This window comes from Phoca vitulina, unplaced genomic scaffold (assembly GCF_004348235.1).
Source record: "Phoca vitulina isolate PV1807 unplaced genomic scaffold, GSC_HSeal_1.0 scaffold2, whole genome shotgun sequence".
NCBI lineage: Eukaryota > Metazoa > Chordata > Mammalia > Carnivora > Phocidae > Phoca > Phoca vitulina.
Genome location: NW_022589705.1, coordinates 60,954,419 through 60,972,498, shown reverse-complemented (window position 1 = coordinate 60,972,498; position 18,080 = coordinate 60,954,419). Strand labels below are relative to the sequence as shown.

Genomic DNA, 18,080 nt, shown 5'->3' with positions numbered 1-18,080 from the left:
TTTGCTTTGTTTACTGTTGGATGTCCTCAGGACCTGGCCCATGGGGTGCCCAACAACTGCAGGAGGGATTTCTTAGGGCACAGATCTAAGCCACAAACATCAGGGACTCCCCCACTCTCAGACTAAAGCCCAAACAGCCACTCAAGGCCCTTTGTGACCTGATTTTCTGATTCCTCTTCTGCCATTTCTCCCCCATCAGTCCTTAAACTCCCAGGCCTTCACCTGTGCCATCCCTCTGCCTGGGATGCCGTTGTCCCTCCTTACCAGGCCCATCCGCTGGCCTCCTCTAAGAGCCTTCTGCCACCCCTCCCCCAACCCAAACAACTTACCCTCATTGAGTCACCAGAAGTTAGAATGGATGCAGTGACCTAGAGTTCTGAGACCCACAGGCACCCAAGTTATCAAGGGATGCTACGGGGCCACTCTGATGGAAAACAGCCACCTCCCTGGGTGGGAGTCCTGTCTCCCCAGGCTTATCTGATTGCCCAATGATTCCACACATTTATTTTGCTGGATTACTCTACCAGGCTCTGTGTAGACAGTCGTTGTCCTCAAGAAGCTTACAGCTAGTGACTTAGGGGGAAAGTCCCTCCGCAGTACCCCTGCACTCCCACCCACAAAGCCCTTCACCTGGTGACACAGAACCTCTTGGCAGCACCCTAGCTCCTGAGCCTCGGTCCTTGCTGCTCTCCTCGCTTGGAGTACCATTCCACTTCCTCCACTCTGCCACCCTAAATTCTCCTCTTCTGTCCTCCTGGCTGGCCTGCCCAGGGGTGCCTCTGAGCTCCCCTTAGATTCCCTCACTACGGCACTCAGCACACCACTGTCTCCACTATGCGTGTGGCCATCTCAGGCTGCATGCACTGGGGGAAATGCGAAGGCCCCACACGGATGACTTGGCACAGTCCAGTCAAAGAGGGATGCCAAGCAGAGAGGCTGAGTAGTGGCCGTACGCTAAGTTCCTAGAGCTGGAAGTTGGTGGATTCAGGTGGCCAAGTGCCGCAGATTAGGAATGAACAAGGCCCCAGAATTCGAAGTACTACAACCCCCACTTTCACAGGAAGCACTTCTGAGGAAAGCATTGCGGGTGGGGGGTGGGGGGGCTGGCCACCTCAAAGCCACACAGTGAGCTGGCGATGGAGCTGACTCACAGCCAGACTTCCTGACACCTGGGAGGCCGGGCCCCGCCTCAGCTCCTCCCAGCAGCTGCGAGGGCACCCCGGGCCCCCTCTTCCCTGTGTATGTGAGCCCAGCTGCCTGCCTCCCTCCACAGGAAGGCTTCTAGGTCACTTTAGTTCAACAAGGTTCCCTGAGGTGGTGTTCCCATTGGGGGTGGGAGGGGATGAGGAATGAATCTCAGGCCCAAAGGCGCTGGGTCTGAGGGAACACCTTCAGCAGCATGGTGGTCTCAGGGCAAGAAGGGCCTCCTCGGTGGGACTTAAGGAACAAGGGAAAAGCAAAGGCCTTGAAGTCACACAGAACTGTCTTCAAATCCAGTGTCTGTCACCGGCACCTGTGTGGGCCAGGAAAGTCACATACCCTCTCTTGGCTTCCATGTCCCTGTGTGCCCAATGGAGGTAACTTCTACCCCATCGGGTGTATGTGGAAGAAACAGCAAGTGCTGGGCACACAGTAAGCTCAGTGAAAGCCTGCCCCCTCCTCTGGCCCCGCCTGCCCCAGACCCAAAGAATTCCCTTTCAGCTTTGTCCCTGGACAGGGGTACTGAAAAGGTGGGGGAGGGATGAGAAATCAGGATTTAAGGTCATTGAGACCCATGTTCTCTATATTTGCCAATACCAAATTGGATGCTCTCTGATGATCTCCATGATTCTAAGAGTCTTAATTGAGCATTCTGTGCTATCATTACTGCGATGATAATGGCTAACACTTACTTTACCACTTACCATAATGTTACAAGTTTTCACCTATTGTGGGCATCTGCTGTGCTTTATTTTGCCTTCATAGGATCTCTTTAATGCCTCTTCCCACCAACCAACACTTTTTCTGGGGACATCCCCTCATTTTTTTCTGGAGAACCACCCCTCTCCTACTCTTGATCCACAAGGAGTCTTCCCACCCCTGTTCCCAAGCACTGACATGTGACCTAGCCAGACCAGTGAACCTTGATTGTGGGACTATGGTTGAAACCAAAGGGAAGATGTGAGTTAGGGGCAGGCGGTCCGTGGCCACCCTGCCTGTCACATGGAGAAAACCCGCCTGCACAGCAAAGATGTCATAGAGCAGAGCACAGCCACAGATGGAAAAATGTCAACCCAGATGACATAATTTGAATTCCTGGATCCAGCCCTACCTGAAATCAGTTGTGCCTAGAATTTTCAGTTCTGTGAACTAAAGAGCCTTTGGTGTTTTCAACCTGCATAGTCCATATACAGTGGCCATTAACCCCATGTGACTTTTTAAATTTAAATTTGCATTAAATAAAATTGAAAGCAGCCAGGTTCCCAGTCACACCAGCACACTGCAGGTTCTCAACATGCCCTGTACCTGGGGGCTACCTCCACCATAACAGAATGTTCTATCGGACAGCATTCACCTAGACAGCTGAGCCATGCTTCCGTCCCTTGTGACTAAAAATCTTGACTGACACTGTAGTTCTAAACTTTATCTGCTCCTCACGGTCTTTAGTTCCTACCAACCCTGAGTCCTCTTAGAACTTATGGTTCGGTTTAAGTTCCAGCTGAGACATCTGTTTTCAGTTAAGGGTTTGGCCCTGGGTCTGGGGGCTTGTGGCCAGGCTGGCTTGGCCTGGCCCCCCAGCGGCCCCAGCACCTGGTGTCAGCCCACCTTGGACCAGGAGTTCTCCTTGCTGAGCAGGTCGGCATAGAAGTAGGCCATCTTCCACTGGCCCTTGTACGTGAAGCACCACATCAGCTCCCAGTAGCACATGTGGTGGAACTGCTTCCAGTGCTGCTGGGCCTCACAGCACTCCTCGAACCGCTGGATGGCCTGCGGGCAGCTGCTGGTCAGCGTTGTGGCCCCACCGCCCTGCCCCGCTCCGCGGCAGGCCCAGCCTCCTCCAGCGCTCGGCGGCCCAGCCCTGTGCCAGGCTCGGGGCGGGGGGGGGGAGCAGCGCTGGGGGGGTGGGGTGGGGGGTCCGGGCTCCAGGCCTGGTTCTACCCACTAAGTCTTACTGATAGGACAACCCCGGGCCCAGTTACTGCCCCTTCCTGGGACTCTAGTCTTTGGGCACAAAATGAAAGGATGGGAAAGAGCTCTAATGGAAGGACAGGAGGCAGTGGAAAGTATTAATATGAAAGCGATACAATGTCTGTGCCTCAGAACAAACTCCGGAAGCTTCCAGTAGCTCCCATGAAAGGACCTGGACTGGGGGCATCTGTCTTGCCGCTTGAGGAACCACAGCCACGGCCAGCTGGAGACCCAGAACTCTACATTGTGCAGTCCCTCCTGGGGATTCTGCCAGACCCGTGTCCCTCCCCTCTCGAGCCCCTTCGATGGCTCCCTCCCATCTACGGAGCTTAGACTCCTTAGCCAGGTCATCAAGGTGCCCACCTCACACCCTGACACCGCTGCTCCATTCAGTGCCTGTCACCAGGCCCTGAACAAGCGGGGCCTCCACCCCTCTGTCTCACCGAAGGGCCCCCCTGTGCAGGAATGCGGCAGTCCTGCATCTCCCTGTCAGATCTTACTCACCGCGAATGCCACCTCCTCCCTCATCTCCCCAGACTGTCCCGTTCTGAACTGCTTCTCCCCCCGCTGCCCTCTCGTTGGTTCTCTCTTGGAGCCCTCCTCCCAGTCTCTGCCCGCTGGTCTGGGAGACCACAAGGGGTCACCAGCCCTGGCTCAGACCCCCGTTACTCACTGTGTCAACATTGCCCTTAATGGCTTCAATCCGCCCCGCGAAGAACAGGAAGATGGCACCCTGCAGTGACACGCACGTGGGTCTGTGTGGGTGCGCAGGGCACACGTGGGCCGGAGGGGGGGGGGTTCCGGGGCGGGGCGGAGGGGAGACTCACCTTAGGATATCGCTTCAGGTAGGGCTTCAAGAGCTTCTCTGCTTCCTCGATGTTGACGTTCCCGGTACCTGAAGGAGGCAAGGGGACAGCACATATCACCACCACTGGCTCTTGGAATCCCCCCAGCAATCGACCAGGGACTTATCGGGGCCTCCTCTTCCCTCTCTGGGAAATGGGTATAATAATTCTCCCACCTCCAGGGTGATGTGAGGATTAAATAAGACGGTGCCAGTATCGCCCCAGCACACCACAAGGCTCAATACCCAAGAGCCCATGCCCACCAGGGTGGTACCCAGAACCCCAAGGGCCTGCCTACAGTGTCCTCACACCCTCTACAAGGTGGGCATGACCATCCCCATTTCCCAGAGGACAAAACGGAGGCTGGAACCTGGGCATACTGTGAGGAAGTGAGTGGTCCACAGGCCAGGCCCCAAGACAGCTGATGGTGCTCTGCTGATTCTGGTCCCAGCGCCCCACCCCCAGTCCCGGGGGCCCCCGGCAGGGTCCGCAGCTCCTTGTCCTTAGAGCCAGCCCAGCCCCAGGCACCCCGGCTGTCGCTGTCACCCAGGGGGCGCTCCTACCGAGCACGAAGGTGAGGAAGGTGTGGTAGCAGAGCAGCAGCATGACACAGAGCACAGCGCGGAAGCTGTGCCCTGAGGCGCCCTCCTCCAGCTGCAGCAGCCCGTAGTCCTGGCGGAGAGAGACCCACAGGCTGAGGCCAGACCCAGGGTGAGGTGGGGGCCGGGGGGCCCACCGGACAGCTGGGAGGGCCGTGCTGCTGGGGCAGGGGCACGAGAGCGCTGGATTCCGCGTCTGGAAGCCCGCTGGCCAGGTCAGCCGCCCGCACCCCCGCACCCGGGCTGGGCCACCCTGAGCCAGGCTGCCCCTCTCGCTGCCTCAGCCACCTTCCTGGGGTGCCAAGGCCAGGGCGGAGGCTTGGGTCCAGGTGTCCCCTACTTCCTCAACAGCCCCTTCCCCATTCCTGCCTTTATTCACCTGCTGGCCCCCATGGTGAGCACTGAGGCCCGGAGCAGCCCCGGGTCTGGTCAGAGAGGAAGAGAGGCCAGACTCCACTTGAGGCAGATAATCCTAACCAGAGGCTCAGAGCACAGATGGGACCATGAGGACTGCAGTCTGGGAAGCTTCCTGGAGGAGAAGGCTCTAGAGCCTGGCTGGGGAGGAGGAGAGGCCAGACTCCACTTGTATCCCTGCCTGCAGTCTCTGCCCCCATCTGTCCTCCAGGGTAATCTGACCTACCTCACCCCTGCCTCAAACCCTCCATAGCTTCCTTGCCTTCAGGGTAAAGATGAAGCCAGAGCCAGTGTCTGAGGTCTCTCCCACTTTGGTCTCGTCACCCTCTCCTCCTAGCCAGGCAGGCCACACCGTCCTACCTCTTGGCCTTTCTCATGCTCTTCCCTCCTGTCATCATCCCGAAATCCTTCTCAGGACTCAAGGGCCTTCTTAAAACAAAACTAAAAGAGACCTTTGGAGCCTCTAGCTGGTGTTTCCCAGGACCAGGGCCATGGACCATGGACAGGTCTCCAGACAGACATGAGGCTCAGAGTCCCAAGTGAGGGTCTTCCCTTCCCAGTTCTCTATGTGTCCTGATGGTATGCAGGAGAAAGCCTCAGTCCCGTGCTGGTGTGTGTTCAACACCTCTTCCCACAGGAAAACGGCGTCGGTAGATCCTACAGCCTGCTCTCACAAGATTGCTTATGGTTATGATTATGTTCTTATCATGCCAAATAACATGGGTTTTCTATGCAGTAGTGTTTCCTTTAGATAAACTTAAGTAAAAAATATGAGCCATTTTTGGGAAAAATAATACATAAATAATATCGAGGTCTACAGTCGTGGCAAAAATCAGGAAAGGCAAGAGGAAGTTCAAGTTTGAGAAACACTGATCAGTCTAAAACAAAAATGCCCCTTGTTTTACCCAAAAAGACCCAGAGGAGGAGGAGGAGATGAGGCTGGACTGACCCAGGACTCCTGACTCCCAGGCCACAGTTCCTTCTACAATGAGGGGCCTCCTCTACCAGGGAGCTCTCCCTGATTTGCTACCTAGTACTCAGACTCCTGCCTTTAGCAAAGTCTCTGGGTGCTTGCGTCCTCTGGTTTCTGCCCTCAAGGCCTGATGCATGGTAGTGCTTCTCTTCGGCATCTCTCAGACAACAAAATGATCTCAAGGGAAAGAACTTGCTCAAAGTCTTCCAAAGGGAGGAGGACTAGGTTCCTGACACCTGTAAGGCTCAGAGAACATGACTCCAGGCCACTGCACGAAGCTGCCCTTCACACCCATCCTTACCCTACAGCCTCTTCACCCTGTGTGGGGCTGGGCAGGGATCACTGGCCACATTTCATTGGAGAGGAGATGGAGGCTGAGAGAGGCCTGGGCTTTGTCCAGGGCCACAACTGAGGGGGGCTGTGCCAGGACCGACACACAGGGCCTGCGGCCCCTCAGCCCCACCCTGTCCAGCTGAGCCAGTCAGGAGTCCCAGAAGACAGGTGGTTACCTTGTTTCCTGAAAATCCCACAAACTCCAACAGCCGCAGGATCCTGTTAGGAAGCATGGACAGCGTCTGCAGGAACAGAGGCAGGTGGGCATGTGGAGGGGTGGGAGCTGTCCCTCCGACTCCCCAAACTCCAGAGTCCCGTGGTAATCCTGGGGGAGCACCTATCTCCAGAATGCCCACAAGGAGGCCCGAGGTTTCCCAGAAAGCCAACTTCCCCGGATGGAGAAGCACCTGTGTGACAACTAGGAACAAACTGTGTCTAAATCCTAATCTCACCGCACCCACTGGGTCACCCTGGGCAAGCTACATAGCCTTTCTGTGCCTCAGTTTCCTCATCTGGGAATAATAATAGCCCCTTCCTCCTAGGGGTACCATGAAGATGGATCAAACTAAGGTTTGTAAAGCACATGAAAGCTGGTGTTTCACACTGAATCCCTGCTCTGCACCAGGGGCTCTGTCATTGCATTTGATCCTCAGAACAGTCCTGCCAAGAAAGATCACTGTCCCTTTTGATAGATAGAAAAACAGAGGCAGAGATAAGTGACAGGACATGCCTAGGGCCCCACAGCTCATCAGAGGGGGGCCAGTTCTCAAACCCAGGACAGCCTGGCTATAACCTGTTAAAGCATCTGATGAACTCTGCAGTTTGAACTTCTCAGCACTTGGGCCACTTTATATACAAGGAAACTGGAACCCAGTTTCCCACTTCACATACAAGGAAACTGGAACCCAGAGTGGGGCAGGGACCCCCGCCCCAAGGCCTGCTCTTGGAACAGGCTTTGCCAAGAGGGGAGAGAGCCACACCCTGCCTCATATGCACTTCCGGACAGGTCTCTGGACACCTGGGGCCAAGAGTCTAAACTGTTGATGAGCATCTCCTCCTCCCAATAATAAGCTTCAGAGCCTCCCTGCCTCGCTTAGCTCACACTGTTCCTTCTGCCTTGAGTGCCCTTCCATCTACAGATCCTTCAAGATCCAGCTCAGATATTCCCCACTCCATGGAACCTTCCCCAACCTCCCCCAGGAAGGGGTCTTGGCTTTCTGTTCCTGTGGGTTGCCCACTGCTTCCAGGCCTTTCTCCTGCTACTGGTCAATATTTAACCACCAGCTCTCCAGGGTAGAAAAGGCCCTGATTTATTGTGTTTGTCTTTTTCTGGTCCTATAAATACTGCCGCCATGTGCATTTCAAGCTTTCAACTTGACTTGGGAAGAAACGCACAGACGGACTTCTGAAGCCAGCGCCAGCACCCACTCCCACCCCACCCCGGCTCTGAGCGGCCGAGGCTGGCAACAGGTCTGCTTTCTTGCTGGGTCCCCGCGCCAGCATGGGGCCCAGCACCACAGGCCAGCAGAGAGCAGGTGTAGGGGCACTCCCACTCACCAGGTTGAAGGCTCCCACACCAAGCTTCACACCTCCTTCAAAGTGTCTGTGGTTCTCTCCCTTGCAGTAATGTGAGGACTGCACAAGGCTGTCCAGCTCCCTGTGGAGAGAGGCACAGTCTTGTTTCAGCCACATAGTGGGGGCGAGGTCCCATTCCAGCTGGGGACTAAGCTTGCCCCCCACTCCCAGCTGTTCTCAGAACTCCCTGGTGGTAGACTGATAACAGTTCTGGCAATCCAGAGAGCTGATACTCGAGGAATTTCTAACCCCATCTCCATAATAACATACTCCTTGCCCCTGAATGTCAGCCTTATCAGCCCTAGCACACCTGCCTCGTCCAACGTCTAGGTATTTGCACATGCTCTGCATTCTCTCTAGAACAGTTTCTTAACTTTGGCACTACTGACATTTTAGGCTGGATAAAGTCTTCGTTCAGGTGGAGGTGGGGGGCTGTCTGTACTATCATAGGATGTTTAGCAGCATCCCTGGCCTCCACCCACTAGATGCCAGGAGCAACCTCCCCCAAGGTTGTCACAACCAGCATGTCTCCAAATATTGCCAAATGCCCCAGTAAAGAGCCACTAGGCTAACTCCAACACTCCATCCTTCAAGAAGTCTACCTGGGGCCTCTTGGTTGAAATCCAGCCCTCTCTTTCCTGGTCATCAGTCACACAGAGTCCATATCCCAGCCTGCCTGGGGTAGGACAGAGGCTTTAAAGATGTGCCTGCCTCCTTCCTGGGCCATGAGCATCTTGAGGACTTTCAGTCAGCAAACACTGACTGAGGTCTCTTTGTGCCAGGCACTGGAGGGCATCTGGAAGCAAAGCCACCAAGCTGCTGTCCTCACAACTCTCCCACTCTAGGAGACGGACCCCCATCAAGTCCCTGTGAGGGTGAGGAGCTCCTCAAAGGAGAAGACTCCTGGGGCCTGACCTAGTCTGGGGTTCAGGGAAGGTCTCCCTGAGAAGCTGACACTTGAGCTGAAACCCTAGGGATGGGGAGGGTTAGCCTGGCACAGAAAGAGTGTTCCTAGCAAAGAGACAGCATGTCCAAAAGCCCTGAAGTAGAATGAGCTTGGCATGTTTGAAGAAGTGAGGGAAGGCCCAAATGTCTGAGGCAGAATGAGGTGGACGATATTGCTCGGAGGGCGGGAGGAGCTCCCAGGAATGACTCAGCAATGACCTGGGACTTTATTCTAAGAGCAAGGGGGGTGTCGGGAGTTGGTAAGGGGGTGACTTAACAAGGTCTGTACTTTGGAAACATCACTCTGGGAGCTGGTGAAGAGACTGGCGGGGGCAGAGCACGACTCCAGCACAGACCCACCAGGTAATGCAACGCCCATATACTACATGCTGTCTTATATCCCAGCAGTACCTTGAAATCAGACTCACAATATCTCTGTAGGGAAACAGTCACTTTAGATGGGGAAAATAAGATGATACATAGTCTCAAGTCAATTCAAGTCAACTTTTAATGGAAAATGAGTTTTAATGCCAAACTTGAAGGAAGAAACTGGGCTTTCGAAGTTTTTTTGATTTTAGAATTGTAGATAAGAATTGTGGTGCCATGTTAAGTAGAAGTGTTCGGACTGAGGCTTATTTCTTTTATCCATTAAACAAGGCCTATGGCTGGCCCAGTGCTAAGATGGTATGGAAATGATCTGGCCCTCAGGAGGGTGTGAGTGTGTACTGGAGGGGTCCAAAGAAGGCTTCATGTGGAAAGTGGCATTTGGACTGGGCCTTAACAGATGTGTAGGGGTCCTGTTGCTGTTCTCAAAATGACAGTCCCTGTGCCTTCCTCCAAGCCCCTACCACACCACACTGTCCACAATCTGTCTGATTTTCCCCTGCTCGGGGTAAGGCATAGACTCAGGGGAACCAAATGAACAGATATACCCAGAAAACCAGGGGAATAATATTCTGGAAAACTGAGGTCCTGGGGGTGCAGAGATCTTGCCTGAGGTCACATGGCATTCTAGGCTTCCTGCCACCAGCAAGTTGCTCTCTACCTCCCACAAAGCAGCCTGAGGGGCACAGGGTCATAGACGCTGTGGACCCAGACGCCCCCAGACCAGCCCCACTCACTTGTAGGTCTGGTAGCTGTTTCGAACTTTGATGCCGCCCTTGATGAAGCTCACCATGTTCTCATCCTGCAGGAGGGAGAGATGCTAAGAGCCAGGCCTGGGTGGGGAGCCACAGGCTTGAGAGGCATCGTACAAGGCTCCGGGCCCAGCCTGCCCCACCTTGGGCCCAGCTCTCTAAGGAGTCCTGGTGAGGATGGGGTCAGGGGTTGGCCAAACCAGGCCTCCCTAAGCCCTGGAACTTGAGATGAGGATTTCCTTGCCAAACAAGACCTCCAAAATGCCCAGGGCTCAACCACAGCCTCACAGTTACATATGCTAAGTGCCTGGCAAGGGGCCTGGAGGAGGCACTCCCAGTGGGTAACAGGCCTCCTCCAGGTGGAGGAACTGTGGGAAAGCGAGAGGGATGCTCACTGTTTTTTTTTTTTTTTTTTTTTTTTTTTTTACAACAAGCAGCTATTTATCACATTTGTAATTTAAAGCACCAATACCTACAGCCCATCTGTAGTTCCATTCCTGGGGGGTATGCCCAAGAGAAATGATGAACATGGGCTGCAGAAGTCACCTTCAAGAATGTTCACAGCACCAGTGTTGATAGCAGCCAGGAACCAGAAACAACCCAAATGCCCTTCAGCAGGAGAATGGATAAACAGACTGCTATATTCGTAGAAGGGAATATTATACAACCACATAAGGTCGAGTAAAGAAAGCAAGTCCCACACAGCTTGAGGGCTTAAGAACCTTGAAGCCAACTAAAACATAACAATATGCTGCTCAGACATGAATAGGAAGCTGAGAAAACTATTTTTAAAAAATAAGGTGGGGGATGATAAATAAAACTCTAGGCAGTGGTTTCCCCATGAAGGGAGGCAGGGAACAGGGTGGGGTTGGAGCCCAGAGTCCTCGCGGACTTGCTAGCTGTGTTCTGTTCTCTGGTTGGGTGGGGGAACTCATGGGTGTTTATTATGTGTAATAGAATACACAAATAAAAGGCCACTCACAATGCAATTATTAACAGTGATCCTAATGACGAATTAGGATTAATCTAATTCTAATTACCTGAGGTACAAAAAGAACAATAGCTAACAAAAAAAAAAATAGTACCCTAATAATAAAATTCCTATGTGCCTCTCTACCCCAATACCCACATTCACATGATTACATGTCACAACCCAGGCTTTCTGGTGAAATCATGAGGTGGTGGCACTCATAACTACCACTGTGTGGTGGGGAGCACAGGCTCCAGGCTGACCAGACCTGCATTCAAATCCCAGCTCTGCCAGGTGCTAATCAGATGACCCTGTGGAAGGGGCTCCTCCCCTCTAGTCCTCCCCTTTGCAGGCCTGTGAGGTGACGATTTAATAATATATGCACATTTATGTAAAAACGACCATGCAGGGCGCCTGGGTGGCTCAGTCGTTAAGCGTCTGCCTTCGGCTCAGGTCATGGTCCCAGGGTCCTGGGATCGAGCCCCGCATCGGGCTCCCTGCTGGGCGGGAAGCCTGCTTCTCCGTCTCCCACTCCCCCTGCTTGTGTTCCCTCTCTCGCTGTCTCTCTCTCTCTGTTGAAAAATAAAATCTTTAAAAAAACAAAAAAAACCCGACCATGCATTCGGTGTAAGGTAGGTAAAACCACATAGCTGTAATGTGCACACAAAGCCTGGTACGTCGCAGAGTCAAGTTGGATCCATTCAAACTTGCGTGTTGAATGGATCAAGTGTAAAGCAGGCTCTGTGCCAGTGCCCGTCACCCCACACGGCGGCAGCGCACCCTCGCAGTGGGTGGGACACGTGTGCTCAGTGTGGGGGGTAAAGCCCATCACCGCGGCCAGTGAGCCTGGCCAGGGCTGCTAGTGCTAGGGTCACCGAGCCTCAGTCCTCCGGAACCGCAAGGAGGCCGGCTGGGGCTGCTATAGCTACTTCCGGCTTCGAGATGGTGACGGATGGAAACCCCCAGGCCCTCTGTACACGGAGAGGGCTCCTACCTGCAGGAAGGTCAGAGCTGCTCTCTGTAGCAGGCACTCCGCATAGCAGACCTCAGCGTGGATTTCCTCTGCAAGGAGAGAACCAAAGCCCTGAGGCCTCCTGGGACTTTGGGCAGGCGGCAGGGGCCAAATCCTCCACGCCCTACTTCCCAGAAGGCAGAGGGAGCCTGAGTCAGCACCCTCCCCCTCCCCCACCATGGGGGGAGGGGTCCGGCTCCTTCACAGCTTTCACCATTGTCCAAAATTAGCTCACATTCCCCCCACCTGCCTTCCACCTGGTTCCCCCCAGCCCATCACCCCGAGTGGCAGTGCAGGGCCCTGGGCTTCCTTCTCTTGTTCTCCGAGCACCCCTGTAGGTGCTGTGCGCCAAGCCCCCGCAGTGCCAGGCAGGGAGAAGGTGCTGGGTTGAATGGATAAACAAAGAAGATCCTGATCCAGGGAAGCCCACAGGCTGTAGGAGTAAGGGAAGGAAAACTAACACAGTCCAGGGGGTCAGGGGAGACTTCCAGAAGAAAGGACATTCGGGTCGGGCCATCTGACTTGAAAAGGAATGGAAGGAAGAGGCAGGAAGAGCTTTCAAGGCAGAGGCCTGGGAGAACCAAAAACTCTGATGTCTGGGGACAGCCAAGCACAGAAGGCTGAAACAGGGTGAGGTAGGGAGAGACTTAGGGGACAGGTAAAGATGAGGGGCAGCGGTCTGGTTGCAAAGGGCTTGAATGCTGGTGGGGGGCTGCACATTTGGCCTGTGGGCATCGGGGAGCTCTGGAAGGCATGAAGGAGGGAGGGGCACTGTCATATTCATTATTTTGTGCTGGAAACTTCAAGGGCTCTTGAGGGTGGGGAAGGCCATTTGCCCCCTCATGGAAGAGCCCCCCCCCCGCCCCCCACGGCTGGCCGCTGCTACCGCCAGGCCGGCCACAGGCGCTCACGGCACACAGGTGGCCTAGACCATCCCTCACACTGCTTTCAGCTGTCTCATCCCAGTGGGCCAGCCTCCAAAACCACATTCCCCTCTGGGGCACAGGAGATCATCAGGATCATCAGGCCAGTAAACCTAACTGCACACACAGTTCGAAGCCCACCCTAGCCTGAGGAGCAAAGCGCATGGACCTCGTGACAGCGTTTTCTTTCCCCAGCTTCTGGGTCCTCAGCAGGTAATGCCATCAGGTAAGTGAGCACCCCCGACCCCCACCACTCACCTGAGAGCAACTTGTCCAAAGGCCCCAGGTCTGACCCATCTGTGTCCCAGCACCTAGGCCAGGGCCCGGCCCCTTCGGTGAAACTGGGAGGTTAAGTGCCCCTCCCCACCCCTCCCTGGGCCAGGAACAGGGAGGCCTGGGGTCAGCGGGGGTGAGAGGACATTCAGATGCCACACCTTCTGTGAACTGGTCCATTGTGGGGCGGTGAACCAGGTTGCTAAAGGAATCTGTTACAGAGGACTTCTTCCGGTGCCTGAAGACGAAAGAGGGGCCTCAAGTCATTCAGTGAGGGTGAGCAGGGGCCCGGGTGGGCTCAGACGCACCTGCCACCCTTCCCATGGGACTCCACACACACTCAACTGAGTCCAGGCTTTCTCACGCCCCTGCTTCTGCTGTTACCCCTACTTGGAGCCCCACCCCTCCCTCCTCAGCCCCAGCCAGTTCCTCATCACCCTCTAGGACCCAGCTCCAGCATCGCCTCCTCCAGGAAACCTTTCCTACTCCTCTGGTAAGACCCCCACAGCCCCTGGAACTTCCCTGCATGAGGCTGGGAGGTCACTGGCTGCACCTTCTCCCAGACCAGCCAGCTCCGGTGTCAGAGGGGCCAGGTCTGATGCTTCCCTGGGTAGCCAGTGCCCGGCACGGCGGCCGGTCTAGGGCCAGCATGCGTGTGTGCCCAGTGAAAGACAATACTACCTGTGCACCAACACTGAGGATCCGTCCATTCATTCATTCATTCAAGCAGTTTATGTGTACTGAATGCCAATTATGCACCAGGTCCTGTGACCAGTGACTTCATTCAGTCCCCACAAAGGCCCTATCTTAATACCTATTTTCCATATGAAGAAAGTTGAGTCCAGAGAGAGACTTGCCCAAGATCAAAGAGTTATTACGTGACAGAGCCAGAATTCATCTCCATGAAATTAGGCCTGGGCCCTGGCAGTTGCTTAGAGACTGGCTCAGACAACAAGGCTCCTGAAGCAGAGCTGACAGGGACAGCTCTTAGCACTTGGGGACACATCTTCTTAGCCAAGAGGAGCATCATTAATAGTGGCATTTTAGGCATAGGGATAGGCGAAGGTAACAGAAGGATGGCCCTCACAACCCCTCATCCCTGCCCGCCCCCTGGCCCTGACCTCTGACACAGCGTCTGTGCCTCCTTCATCATGTTGCCAGCCAGAAGGATGTCCTGAGGGTCAAAAGTCATCATGGCCTGCATCTCCAGGATGGTGGCATACGTCAGCGAGTGATACATGCTCTCCTTGGTTCTGCCAGAGAGAAGGAACATGACAGCACCAACTCCTAGAACTCCAGAGGTAGCTGGCATGTGTTGATCACCATAACCTCCCTGACCCCGCATGGTGGGGAAAGGGGGAAACAGGGAGGGGAAGAGACTCTCCCAAGGTCTGACTCTTCCATTGCTGCTCAAAAGGCCTCAGACCCCAGCTCCTCTCCTTCTGGGGAGTCAAATGTTTGTAAAGGAAACCAAAGGCTGGTCCACCCCTCACCGGCCCTGGAGCTGTCAGGATACCTCCCAGGTCTTTGCTAGAAATGCTTAATCTGAGGGCAGTGGCTTGTGGAAAGGAGGCCACAGCCTGAAGTGGGGACAGAACTCAGGCTACCGAGTCCCTGAAACACCGGTTGAAATCTTGGCTTTGCCAGTGACCAGCTGTGTGATCCTGGTGAATCTTAAACCTCTCTGAGCCTCAAGTTTCTCCTCTGTAAAATGGATACAATAATCCTTCTCACCCAGGACTCCGGGTGGCTTAAATAGCACACCCAGGCCAGGGCCACATCGCTGATGCTCAATAAATGTGAGTCCTTCTGTGTCTGCCAGGGTCAAGGGTCACTGCCCCGGACAGAAACTCTCTCCTTCAGGAGATGTTTCCCTGGCAGTACCCAGACCCACCCCCGCCCCCCAGATAATCCCCTCCCACTCCAGGCCTCCAGTTCACAAGCAACGCCCCCCACACCAGTGAGACAGGAGACTCAGCCCCACCCACCCAGTCTGGTGCTGGGCCCAGGAGAGACAGACAGCCCCGCCTGGGCCCCTAGCAGGCAAAGTGGAATTTCTAGTTTGAGGCCCAAGGCCAGAACACACACCTGTGGCTGGGAATCCTGGCTCCTCCCCAGCCCACCCCTGCAGCCCCTCAGCTGCGCTCTGGACTGAGACTCGTGGTACAGGCATACATGGGAGATATTGCAGGTTTGGTTCCTGACCATTGCAATAAAGTCAAGATTGCAATGAAGCAAGTGAAATCAATTTTTGGTTTCCCTGTGCACACAGAAGCTTAATTAAGTCTGCAATAGCATTATGTCCAGGGTGTGTAAAGCACTATGTCTAAAAAAATACATACCTTAATTAAAAACTACTTTATTGCTACAAAACGCTAACCAGCATCTGACATTTCAGTGAGCTGTAATATTTTTGCTGGTGAAGGATCTTGCCTTCCGACTGATGAGGGTGGTGGTTGCAGAAGGATGGGTAAGCTGTGGCAATTTCTTAACGTAAGACAACAGTGAAGTTTGCTGCACTGATGGACTCTTGCTTTCACAATTTCTCTGTAGCACTCGATGCTGTTTGACAGCATTTTACCCACAGCAAAACTTCTTTCAAAATTGGAGTCAGTCCTCTCAGACCCTGCTGCTGCTTTATCAGCTAAGTTTATGTGATATTGCAAGTCCTTTGTTGTCATTTCAACCACCTTCATGGCATCTTCACCGGGAGTGGATTCCATCTCAAGAAACCACCTTATTTGGGGCGCTGGGTGGCTCAGTTGGCTAAGCATCTGCCTTCAGCTCAGGTCATGATCCCAGGGTCCTGGGATTGAGTCCCGCATCAGGCTCCCTGCTCAGCAGGAAGCCTGCTTCTCCCTCTCCCTCTGCTGTTCCCCCTGCTCATGCTCTCTCTCTCATGCTCTCTTGTATGCTCTCTCTCTCAAATCAATAAACGAAATCTTTAAAAAAAGAAAAGGAATCACCTTCTTTGTTCATCCGTAAGAAGCAACTCCTTACCCACTCAAGTTTTATCCTGAGAGGGCGGCCACGCAGTCCCCCCTGCAGGCTCCACTTCTAGATCTCTTGCTCCTGCCACCCCTGCCACCCCAGCTGCAGTCACTTCCTCCCCTGAAGTCTGGAACCCCTCCAAGTCATCCATGATGGTTGGAATCAATTTCTCCCAAACTCCTGCTCATGTTGATACTTTGACCTCTTCCCTTCCCATGAATCACAAAGTTCTTACTGGCATCTAGCATGGTGAATTCTTTCTAGAGTTTTTCAATTTACTTTACCCAGATCCATCAGAGGAATCACTCCCTATGGCAGCTATAGCCTTATGAAATAGATTTCTTAAGTGATACAACTTGAAAGTCGAAATGACTCGTTGAACCATGGATGTTCAGAACGGATGTTGTGTTAGCGGGCATGAAAACAACATTCATCTCATTGCCCATTCAGCTCCATTAGAGCTCTTGGGTGACCAGGTGCATTGTCAGTGAACAGTAGTATTTTAAAGGAATCTTTTTTTCTGAGCAGTGGGTCTCAACACTCGGCTTAAAATATTCAGTAAACCATCTTGTAAATAGACATGCTTTGTTGTTCAACTTAAAGAGTATAGGAAGATAGAGTTAGCGTAATTCTTTTTTTTTTTTTTTTTTAAAGATTTTATTTATTTGACAGAGAGAGACACAGCGAGAGAGGGAACACAAGCAGGGGAAGTGGGAGAGGGAGAAGCAGGCTTCCCGCTGAGCAGGGAGCCCTGATGCGGGGCTTGATCCCAGGACCCTGGGATCATGACCTGAGCTGAAGGCAGACGCTTAACGACTGAGCCACCCACGTATCCCAGAGTTAGTGTAATTCTTAAGAGCCCCAGAATTTTCAGGATGCTAAAGGAGCATGAGCTTCAACTTGTAAGTCACAGCTGCATTAGCCCCTCACAAGAGAGTCAGCCTGTCCTTTGAAGCTTTGAAGCCCAGGCACTGACTTCTCCTCTCTAGCTATGGAAGTCCTAGATGGCATCTTCTTTCAATAGAAGGCTGTTCCGTCTACACTGAAAATCTGTTGTTTAGTGTAGCCACTGTCATGAGTGATCTGAGCCAGAGCTTCCGGATCACCTGCTGCAGCGTCTACACCCAGATGGCTGCTTCACCTTGGTACTTCCACGTTATGGAGGCGGCTTCTTTCCCTAAACCTCATGAACCCACCTCTGCTGCTTCCAACTTTCCTTCTGCAGCCTCCTCACCTCTCTCAGCCTTCACAGAGGAGAGGAGAGCGAGGACATTGCTCTGGGTCAGGCTTTGGCTTAAGAGGATGTGGTGGCTGGTTTGCTCTTCTATCCAGACCACTCACACTTTCTCCACCTCAGCAGTAAGGCTGGCTGACTTTCTTATCATTCATGTGTTCACTGGAGTAGCACTTTCAATTTCCTCCAAGAACTCTTCCTTTGCTTTCACAACTTGGTTGTTTGGTGCAAGAGGCCTAGCTTTCAGTCCGTCTTGGCTTTTGACATGCCTTCCTCACTAAGCTTAGTCATTTCCAGCTTTTAATTTAAAGGGAGAGACGTGCAACTCTTCCTCTCACCTGAACGCTCAGGGGCCACGGCAGGCCCTGAAGTTAACTGGTCTAATTTCAATATTGTTGTGTCTCAGGGAATAGGGAGTCCCAAGGAGAAGGAAAGAGAGGGGGGAATGGCTGGTCAGTGGACCAGTCAGAACACAAACAACATTTATTGATTAAGTTCATTGTCTTACATGGTGGTGGCCCAAAACAATTACAATAGTAACATCAAAGATCACTGATCACAGATCACCACAGCAAATATAGTAATAATGGGAAAGTGTGAAATATTGCAAGGATTACCAGATATAACACAGAGACACAAAGTGAGTAAATGCTGTTGGAAAAATGGCGCGGACAGACTTGCTTGAGGCA

At 53.4% G+C, this 18,080-nt stretch overlaps 1 protein-coding gene across 6 annotated transcripts in view; it reads right to left on the bottom strand.

Moving 5' to 3' along the window:
* TTC39A (tetratricopeptide repeat domain 39A) overlaps positions 1-18,080 on the bottom strand; it is a 56,482-nt gene that overhangs the window by 13,560 nt on the left and 24,842 nt on the right. For 4 of the 6 annotated variants that reach the window (XM_032429273.1, XM_032429282.1, XM_032429309.1 and 1 more), the window contains exons 3-12: positions 14,288-14,419; positions 13,328-13,404; positions 11,953-12,020; positions 9,974-10,038; positions 7,890-7,989; positions 6,509-6,574; positions 4,577-4,685; positions 3,996-4,063; positions 3,842-3,901; positions 2,806-2,967 (exon numbers count right to left, since the gene is read on the bottom strand). In XM_032429273.1, the coding sequence (XP_032285164.1) occupies positions 2,806-2,967; positions 3,842-3,901; positions 3,996-4,063; positions 4,577-4,685; positions 6,509-6,574; positions 7,890-7,989; positions 9,974-10,038; positions 11,953-12,020; positions 13,328-13,404; positions 14,288-14,419 (907 nt within the window). The remainder of the gene's footprint in view (positions 1-2,805; positions 2,968-3,841; positions 3,902-3,995; positions 4,064-4,576; positions 4,686-6,508; positions 6,575-7,889; positions 7,990-9,973; positions 10,039-11,952; positions 12,021-13,327; positions 13,405-14,287; positions 14,420-18,080) is intronic. The other 2 variants (XM_032429315.1, XM_032429300.1) reach the window with 2 other exon arrangements.